The sequence below is a fragment of the Falco peregrinus genome, chromosome 11, assembly GCF_023634155.1.
Source record: "Falco peregrinus isolate bFalPer1 chromosome 11, bFalPer1.pri, whole genome shotgun sequence".
NCBI classification, from domain to species: Eukaryota; Metazoa; Chordata; class Aves; order Falconiformes; family Falconidae; genus Falco; species Falco peregrinus.
This window is the reverse complement of record NC_073731.1, coordinates 4,693,065-4,702,520: the sequence shown is the minus strand read 5'-3', so window position 1 is coordinate 4,702,520 and position 9,456 is coordinate 4,693,065. Positions and strand designations below refer to the sequence as shown.

The 9,456-nt window shown below is 45.6% G+C and overlaps 1 protein-coding gene across 1 annotated transcript; it reads left to right on the top strand.

Annotated features, from left to right (window-relative positions):
• Positions 1–1,378: 1,378 nt before the first annotated feature.
• CCT4 (chaperonin containing TCP1 subunit 4) lies at positions 1,379–8,949 on the top strand. Its single transcript, XM_055816166.1, has 14 exons — positions 1,379–1,618; positions 2,056–2,108; positions 2,324–2,413; positions 3,162–3,270; positions 4,518–4,660; positions 5,347–5,468; positions 5,555–5,687; positions 6,070–6,209; positions 6,515–6,611; positions 6,912–7,022; positions 7,278–7,408; positions 7,512–7,746; positions 8,330–8,443; positions 8,738–8,949. Exons 1-14 carry the CDS (start codon positions 1,501–1,503, stop codon positions 8,750–8,752), a joined length of 1,611 nt encoding a protein of 536 aa, XP_055672141.1. The 5' UTR covers positions 1,379–1,500; the 3' UTR covers positions 8,753–8,949.
• The last annotated feature ends 507 nt before the right edge of the window (positions 8,950–9,456 follow it).

Genomic DNA, 9,456 nt, shown 5'->3' with positions numbered 1-9,456 from the left:
TTACAACGCACTGTCTTACATCAGCAGCACCTCACTAGTGCAGGGACACATTTCTTGTATAACTGTCTCTACATGGGAGCACTGTACTAGCACTGCCATATCATAGATTCTGACTTTTCACATCCAGTTAGAAAGGGATAAGCCATAAAAATGCTATGGTTTAGATATTACTTGGGCATTTTTCTTTCAGTCAGAACTCTTTGGAGCTGCTGTGTCTTACTGTGTATCTTACTTTGAACAGCATACAAAATTAATTCACTTTGTGGATTCAAGTATATGCTTTGCATCAGAACCGTATTTTGTTTGTATTCTGTTCAAGCTGCAGAAAATAATTTAAAGAGCTATTCAGAAATCCCCAAAAGACAGGCATACAGAAGCATCTTGTATCAATACAGTAGTTGAAGCAAGATCCTCCTAAGAGATGTGAGCTATTTTTCAACTCTAACATTATTTTTATTGGTAATAAAGCCTACCTTTTTACAGTGGTGATACAAGCTGAAACATGAGTCCCTCAGGCATTGGTTCTGTTCTTCTCCTGCAATTAAGTCGGCCTAACTCCACTTGTGAATAAAGCTGCTGCTTAAACCCCCTTTCTGGCAACAGGTTCTGCAAAGCACAAAAACCCAGGTGCTTGAAACCTGCCCAGAAGAGCCAGGATGCCATGGCAGGCCTTGGTCTTAGCAGGGAAAGGCGGCAAGGCGCCACACCAAGGCATGTAAAGGGCCAAGGCCAGACCCGCCAGGCCAGAAATGGCGCCGAGCTACAGCTGTGCTCCCGCCCAGAACCGCCTGCCAGGTGTTTCTGGCACAGGCGTGCAGCTGGATTTCACAGGGCCTGTGTGGTGACGATGAGACCAACGGCGGGATTTGGTGGCCATAACATAAGGAAAAGGTACCGCTCCTCACAGCCCTGGGAGCCGCCTTCCCTCACGGAGGCCCCCGCTAGCGAGACCCTTTCACCAGCCGCCTCACGGGCGCAGAACCCACGCACGGCTCCGTGCCTCTGCCCCCCGGAGCCCCGCCTCGGTGCCCCTGCTCCCCCGAGGGGCAGGCGGAGGGGGATGGGGGGGAGGAGGCGCCGCAGTGGAGGACGCGGCGGCCCCGCTTCCCGCCTCAGCGCGGGCGCGCCCCCCCGCCCCCTAGCGGCGGTGGCGGCAGCGCAGGCCCAGCCCGCCATTGGCGCAGCGCCGCCCCCGGAGCCCCGCCCCGCGCCGCTGGGCGCGAAGCCGTGGCGAGGCCCCGCGCGGCCCCTCGCGCAGGCGGCGGGCGGGCCTTTGGGTGTCCGCGGCGTTCGCCGGCGGGCGGGGGCCGGCGCGTCTGGGCGCGCGGGGCGCGGGCGCGCGGCGGGCAGCCCCGCGTGACGTCACGGCGGGCGCCAGCCGGCAGGACCCGGGCGCGGCGCGTCGAGGCGGGGGGGAGCGGCGGCGGCGCCTTCTGGAAGGTTCCCGGCGGGGCTGCCGTTACCGCTCGGCCCATCCGTGCCCATCGGCGGCGGGCGACCATGCCGGAGAACGCGGGGGCCAAGGGCCACGGCGGCGCCGGGAACCGGGCCAAGGGCACCTACCAGGACCGCGACAAGCCCTCCCAGATCCGCTTCAGCAACATCTCCGCCGGCAAAGGTGAGGGGCGGCCCCGGCGCGCTGAGGGGAGCGGCCCGGCCCGGGCCCGGCTTGCAGGGCCGCGCCGCTGGGGTGCCGAGCCGTTCCCCTTGGCCGCCCCCGCGGTTGGTGGCGGCGGGAGGCGCCGGGCCCGGTGCGGGCCGTGTGCGGCGTGTGGCACAGGCCGCGGGCGGGCTGTTCGGCGTGGAACGGCCCCGTGCCCGTGCTCAGCTGTAAAATGGCCGTGGCCAGGCGGCCGTTGTTTCAGAGGAGCTGTGGGAAGCAGCCCCGAGGCAGCGCCGGGTGCCTTCGCTGCTCGGTGCTGGCGCGGTGGCTGGGCACTGCCCGGTGCCGGGAGGCGCCGCCTGGCCAGGAGAAACGTTTGGAATGGTGGAACCAGCGCTTGTAGCTCTTCAGATCTTCTTGGCAAACGTATGGGTTTTTTTCCCTCTCCCTAGCTGTTGCCGATGCAATTAGAACAAGCCTTGGACCAAAGGGAATGGATAAAATGGTAAGCTTCATACTTAAACGTTTAAAATGTTAAGTTTACTGGAGATGCTGTAAAGTCAGCGTGGTTTATGTAGGATGCCATCTTTTGTCTTGAAATTATTTTCTAGTTTTCATTTACTTAAGGGAACGTGTGACCTAAATGCACATCTCCGAAAAATAATGTCAGGAGAAAAGTTCTACACTGATCAGAGCTGTGTTTCTCCTCTTCCTTCTTAGATTCAGGATGCTAAAGGAGATGTGACAATCACTAATGATGGTGCTACTATCCTGAAACAAATGCAAGTTCTGCACCCTGCAGCCAAAATGGTAACTGTTTGTTTTCCATTGCTTGGACAACGGCAGAGCTTAATTTCTGGGACAAAAAAGCATAGTAACACTTTATGTGGATTTGAAGAGCGTTACTTGCTAGTATCTCACTAGATAGAGCAAGAAGTTCTGTGCCGTGTGCTCCAGGAACATATATTTTGATTGTAAAATGTGCTGAAGAGTTCCAAGTCCTTATTTCTTACCACGTTCCTTATGCATAATAGCTCTGGTCATGCTGTAAGACACAAAAGCATCTAGCCCAGACTTTCACCTCTCATTTGAGAGAGAAGAGTCAGTGATGCCCCAGACCACTAGGACAGAAGAGAAAGAAAGAAGAGTATGAGTTAATGTTATGGTCAGGTGGCCTGAGGATAGGTAGCCTGGCCTTTTGAGATGTTAGACCTCTTAGATTTGGCTGTGGTTGGAGGTGGAAATGAGCCTCCTGTGACCCTCCTGCAGGAAGGGGAAAGGTAGACCTGTTAGACAGGTGTGATCAGATTTAAGCTTGGGAGAAAAGCTTTTTTGTTTCCTTTTACCATAGCTGTATTTCAGCGAAATAGGTGTACAAGTATGGGAAGTAAGTCACAAAAGGTACAAACTTCGGATTAGAAAAGACATGATTCGTCCTGATAGCAAGTTTAACTTCGGTAATGCTGCATTCTTGACTACCTTTTGTTGTTGTTGCAATTGTCAGTGTTTGCAATTAAGTGGCAGTATGTATAAATTTTTGTTATAATCTGTTGTTTAGTTGGTAGAGCTGTCAAAAGCACAAGATATCGAAGCTGGTGATGGCACTACATCTGTTGTTGTCATTGCTGGAGCTCTCTTGGATGCCTGTTCCAGACTTCTTCAGAAAGGTAAATAATATATTTAATACAAAAACATGACTGAAGGTAATTGTAAGTCTCTTAAAATCCTGCACGTATCTAATGAAGCTTAAAGTACCTGTGTCCGGTTGAAACATGAGAGGTAACTGGAGTCTTCACACCCAGGTTCTACTTGGGTCCCACTCCTGCTTAAAAAATCCATTTAGCTTTTTATTTTTAATTTAATGCATTACTGTTGATACAGGAAGTAGTAGCTAATCATGTGATAAATGTTTCTGTGCAAATACTCACTTTGATTGTATTTGTACTTCTTGCATGGACAGAGATAGTCTAAGAAAGTATAAATGAAATTTGGGACCAGTGATTCTGTAGGTTTTTTTATATTTGGCAAATTTATCGCCTCCCATCGCTTGTAATATATGGCTCTTGAAAAAGTCTAGTCAGGGAAAAAATGTGAGTTCTTTTCCATCACCTCAGGGCATTCTCATGTAGTCATCTTTCCTGCAGTTCAGGAGCTTTTGTAGCTGGCCAGCCACATAAGAATTAGGTTTCTGTGTGTGCTGGAAATAGTGAGGATGGTTGGACCTGCAAAGTTCTGTTCTGCCTCAGATCTGGACTTAAACTTGGCGTCACCTTGGCAGACACCATTTTGCTTGTTGTCCTCTTTCTGGCCCCTACCAGTAGTTTGCTTGTGTTCATTTACTTCCTTTCCTGGTGCTGGTGGTGCTGCCAGACCAGCAGCCTGGCACCCTCTGCTGTAAGAGGTAGTTAGAAGATCCCTGTCTTAACATTTGCCCGTAAGCTGCCTGCTTTCAAAAGATAAAGGGTGTGTCACACACTACAGAGACATCAAGGACTTTCATACACAACTTGGAGAAAACAAGTCTTTGGAAATCTGAAATGAGATTGCCGTTAGGCTCCTTGTAGGTAACCTGAACAGAAGCAGCTTTAAGAATGCCAAGGGCAAAGAAAACGGAGAAACTATGTTTCTGGGGTGTCAGACACTGCAAGGAAATGTGCTGTACTTGACTGTGAGGACAAATTATTAGGAACGGTAGAGCTTTTTTCCTCAGCTTTAAAACTGGAAAGTAGTGTGGGAGGTCATACACTCATGAAGAACACGTGTTGCTAAAATATCTTCAATTTATTCTGACACTTTAATTCTGACAATTAGGAGTCTCTCTAATCTTAAAAAGGAAGGAGAGGGTGAGGAAAACCCAACAAAACCACTGGTTTGAAAGCATGACTGTTTAACAGAGTTTTTATACTGCCCACAGGAATTCACCCCACCATCATTTCAGAGTCATTCCAGAAAGCTTTGGATAAAGGTATTGAAGTATTGACCAACATGGCACAGCCGGTTGAACTGAGTGACAGAGAAACCTTGCTGAATAGCGCAACTACTTCGCTGAATTCAAAGGTATGACTGATACTTGAACTTGTACCTCCAGGGTAGCTGGGCCTTTTTTTTTGTTTTTCCCAGTTCCTGCTGCTCTTCGCTTGATAAGAATACCCTGTGCATCACAAATCCACTTGGTTTTCAGACATTGCCTTTGACTTTTCAGAAAGTCATGGTTGCCTCAGATAAAATTGAAGCACTCAAACTGAATGTCAGTCTGAAATACATGGCGATCTTAGATGTCGACTGTAAGTGTAAAAACAAGCCTCAAGTGAAAATAGCAACAGAAAAATCGGGTGGGATACTGAGAGCTTTTGCCAGCAGTTTGTGCAGGGTGTTTTGGTTCATGTGGCAGAAACTCCTGAGACAGTATCCAAATCTGGAGAAGTGTGCTAGTTTCCCTTCCAGTGCAATAATCTGGGAACTCTCAAAAGTCTTCTTCTAAGAGTCTAAGCAAGAGAAATTAAAGCCGCTAAGCATGGGTTTTCCCCCCACATGGCTGTGCTTTCCTTTAAACGGAGCAGCCATTAAGAAGACGCCACGTTATGACATCTGGTTGATGGACAAGGAGGGAAAACAAGCTTTGTTTTAAAATTCAGAGTCAGACACTGAAATACAGTGTCAGTATTTTTTTGAGTTTACTGTTTATCAGTGTTAAATCTCTCACCTTTTTTTCCCTCTCCTTTCTTTACTATTCAATCCCTTAGGTTGTGTGTCAGTATTCTAGTTTACTTTCTCCAATGAGTGTGGACGCAGTGATGAAGGTGATTGACCCAACTACAGCTAGTAGTGTGGACCTGAGAGATATTAAAATTGTTAAGAAGTTGGGGTAAGAAACAGTTCGTAACTAGATGAATTTTGTCTCTGGATTCAGCTTCCCAAAGTGCTAGAGTCATAGATGTTTTTTGTTTCCAGAGGCACAATTGATGACTGTGAACTGGTTGAAGGACTAGTCCTGACTCAGAAGGTGGCAAATACTGGTGTAACCAGAGTGGAAAAAGCCAAAATTGGCCTCGTTCAGTTCTGCTTGTCTGCTCCAAAGACAGATGTGAGTTAAACCATGACCACAGTGAAACCTTTTGCTGTAGTACTTGGGAGATGCAAATGTAATGATAACACGTTGGGTTTTAAGATGATGTGATGTCAGCTCTATTCCACAGCTATAATGAAGGTCTGCTGGGTATTGCATAGATACTCATAACTCTTTAAGAACTTGGATTTGGTATAAGAAAGAAAATAGTTCAAAAGTCCAGTATTTCTCATCATTTAAACAATCTCTAATTAGACATATTCTACTGTCATGTTTGTTTGCTTTGAATCGCAGGCTCCTAAGTTAAAGAATTTGGAACATCTTAACACTTGCTTTTAAAGTCAGGAGTGCATAATACTTGTTTTTCTTTCTCTTTTTTTTTTTTTTTTTAATTAAATAGATGGACAACCAAATAGTTGTTTCTGATTATGCGCAAATGGACAGAGTACTGCGTGAGGAGAGAGCCTATATTCTAAATTTAGTGAAGCAGATTAAGAAGGCTGGATGCAACGTACTGCTGATTCAGAAGTCTATTTTGCGGTATGTTAATACCGATGTACTGACTTATGTGGGTGTTTGGGGGAACAGCTGGAATTGTTTGGAATACGTGGAAGATTGAAGCCAAATACTAACAGTCACACTTGGCAGAGCATCAGGCTGGCTGTAACAGTGACCATACCTTTAGAAAGCAGCACTAGTGTTGTCTATATTTTGAGTTTAATGACATCCCTACTTTGCAGTCTGAAGAATTTCAGCACTGCTGGTAAGAAGCATGCAACTGGCTAGTAGTATGACCCGGTTACTAAAATAGCACTGTGGACTGACTACTTCCCTCTTGTTTTTAGGGATGCTCTTAGTGACCTAGCCCTCCATTTTCTGAACAAAATGAAGATCATGGTGGTTAAAGACATTGAAAGAGATGACATTGAGTTTATATGTAAGGTAAAGTGAGTTCTATAAATGGCTGTTAAAGTAGCAGTGGTGTTTAAAGTCTACCCCAAAACTCTGTACCCAGCCAGTGCCATTTATTGTGACACTTCATGAGCTTCATGTTCCGATACATCCCTCAAAACCATTCCTGTTCTGTTGAACAGTCACATTTCTAGAAGGATTCAGTACAGATGTAAAAGTTAAAGTCCTAGCTGCGTTTTTCTGTAATAGGCAGAAGAAGTTACGTGGTGTACTTGCTGACTTTGCAGTTCATGTGCTGGATTATTTTTGTTCCCCCCATTATTTTTTCAGACAATTGGAACTAAGCCTGTTGCTCATATTGACCAGTTTACTCCTGACATGCTGGGGTCTGCTGAGCTGGCAGAGGAGGTCAACTTGAACAGTTCTGGGAAACTAATAAAGGTGAGTGAGTGACAAAATATTAATACCTACTTAATTATGTTAATAACAAGTGCTAACTTTTAATGTTTTTTTACTACCGAAATTACTACATTTAAGTGCCTACTTCTGATCCCTGTGTAGCCACTGACTTGGGAAGTGTAGTGGTTTTGCTTAGCCAGATGTCAGTACTGTTGTAGAGCTTGCAAATACAAACTGAAGTCTGTTTCTGTCCAGAAGCACTTTTTTTTGGTCTTAGTATTCGGGTTTATGTTTTAGATTACAGGCTGCACAAACCCTGGAAAAACTGTAACCATTGTGGTACGTGGATCCAACAAACTTGTTCTAGAAGAAGCCGAGCGTTCAATTCATGATGCCCTGTGTGTCATAAGATGCTTAGTTAAGAAAAGGTAACGTCTGCGTTTGGTTAGAGTAATTAGTGTGCTAATACTACAGAGAGCTAATCATTTAGGTACTGAGGTGAAATGGGGTGTAACTTTAATTTGTCCTCAGAGCTTTAATAGCAGGAGGTGGAGCCCCAGAAATTGAGTTGGCACTGCGCTTGAATGAGTATGCTCGCACTCTGAGGGGTATGGACTCGTACTGCGTCCGTGCGTATGGAGACGCACTGGAAGTCATACCGTCTACACTGGCTGAGAACGCTGGTCTCAACCCTATTTCAACTGTAACAGAGCTAAGAAACAGACATGCTCAAGGAGAGAAAACAGCTGGCATTAACGTCAGAAAGGTAACTGTTATATGCATAGCATAGCTAAAAAAATACTCGGGCAGTACAAGGAAAATACGCAGCATTAGGGCAGAGCTAAGGACAGGGCAAGTTTGTCTCTCCTAAGTGTCGAAATGTCCCTAAAATCAGTGTTCAGGTAGATGATAGCTTATTCGCTGAGGCTTTAACAGCTTATCTTGAGTATTGATAATAGCAGATATTAAATACAAGAAACTTCCTGTATCTTTTCAAAAACGTTACTTCAGCTACAAAAGTGGATCCATTTAGAATGGTCCATCAATATTACCGGCAGCAGAAGGTGCCCGTATGCTACGAGTAGCACACCTGGGCTAGCTTCTTTCAGTTGTCACTCCTTAAGCTGGCATAACTGTGCTTATCTTTTCTCATGGCTGATTTTTGACTGGATATGCCAAGTGCTTGGGGGAGATGATGTGTACCATAATATTCCGGTTGAGGGTGGGAGAGTACAAGCCCTTTGATAGGCTAGTTTAGAGCTGACTGTTCTTGGGATTCTACTAAAAGAAAACTTGCAAATCAAACTGTAGTCTGATTTGCAAAAAGTAAAAGCTCCTTGTTCTCATAGGGAGGCATTTCCAACATCTTGGAGGAGTTGGTTGTCCAGCCACTGCTAGTGTCTTTGAGTGCACTGACTCTTGCAACAGAAACTGTGCGCAGTATTCTTAAGATTGATGATGTGGTGAGTAGTGTTTGCATTGTTTTGGTTATTTTTTTTTTTCCACAAGCACCAGGATGGTTATTGTCATCTAATTTGCTGTACCTCAAAATACAACTGTGGTGTAGTTTTCTCAGTTGTATGCTACTTAAACCATTTGGTCGTCTTCTAACCGCAGTTGGAACAAAATGAAATGCATTATAAATATGGCACTAAAGTAAGGAGCTAAAAGTGACTAAAAAGCCACGATGTTTAAGTGAAGACGTAATTGTTGCGTATCTGGTGGGCGTGACTGACTGTGTGAGCTCCTCTTTGCAGGTGAACACGCGGTAAGCTGAACCTCCGGAGATTGGGGACCGTGCCCTAGACCTCCTTCCCTGGGGTCTGGTTTCCTCGCCAGAAGCACCTGCGTGAACTGTCTTGAAGCCCCCAGAGGCTTACGTACTTTTATCAGGTTAATTTAAAAAAAAGTAACTGTGTTTTCAAAAAGGAAATCCTGTTTATCAATAAACATGCAGTAGTCTGCTTGAGTCTTCGTTTTATAAATTTGCTGGAAATAAGGTAAACCTTGTTATATTTGCTTTTGTGTGCCACATGCACTTAGCTCTGGAAAGTTTTAACAGCAAATAATTAGCTCCTGTAACATACTCTTAAAAACACCATTGAATTTGCGCTCTAGTGACGTGCTTGCTCGGAGCTGCTTCTATGAAAGTTTTCCAAATTGAGGGGTATTACTCAGTGGTGGAAGCTTTTAGACATCATAAGCTCCACACCCAGCCCCAGATCAGGCTGTTTTCCCCAAGGTGCGTGAAAAATCAAAGTATACTAAAGTATACTATTGTATAATAATGCAAATTACACTGTCTTAAACAAAGTCCTAGAATATCCCTTGAATTGGATTACTGCGTAAGGGAAAGTGACATCCCTTGTTCTGGTCCCTGTGTCTTGGTGCATCAGGTAGTGATGGTGGTAGGGTGAGCTGTAGTGTGGGGGTTCTCGGCTACCAGGGAATTTCACGAGAACTCAGTTTTGAGTTA

What these genes read in the sequence shown, in the direction of transcription:
- CCT4 (XM_055816166.1), top strand. Translation starts at nt 1,501, where the DNA reads ATGCCGGAGAACGCGGGGGCCAAGGGCCACGGCGGCGCCGGGAACCGG. An exon ending in ATTCAGAAGTCTATTTTGCG is followed by an intron (nt 6,210 to 6,514) that starts GTATGTTAATAC and finishes TCTTGTTTTTAG; the next exon opens with GGATGCTCTTAGTGACCTAG. An exon ending in GTTCTGGGAAACTAATAAAG is followed by an intron (nt 7,023 to 7,277) that starts GTGAGTGAGTGA and finishes TTTATGTTTTAG; the next exon opens with ATTACAGGCTGCACAAACCC.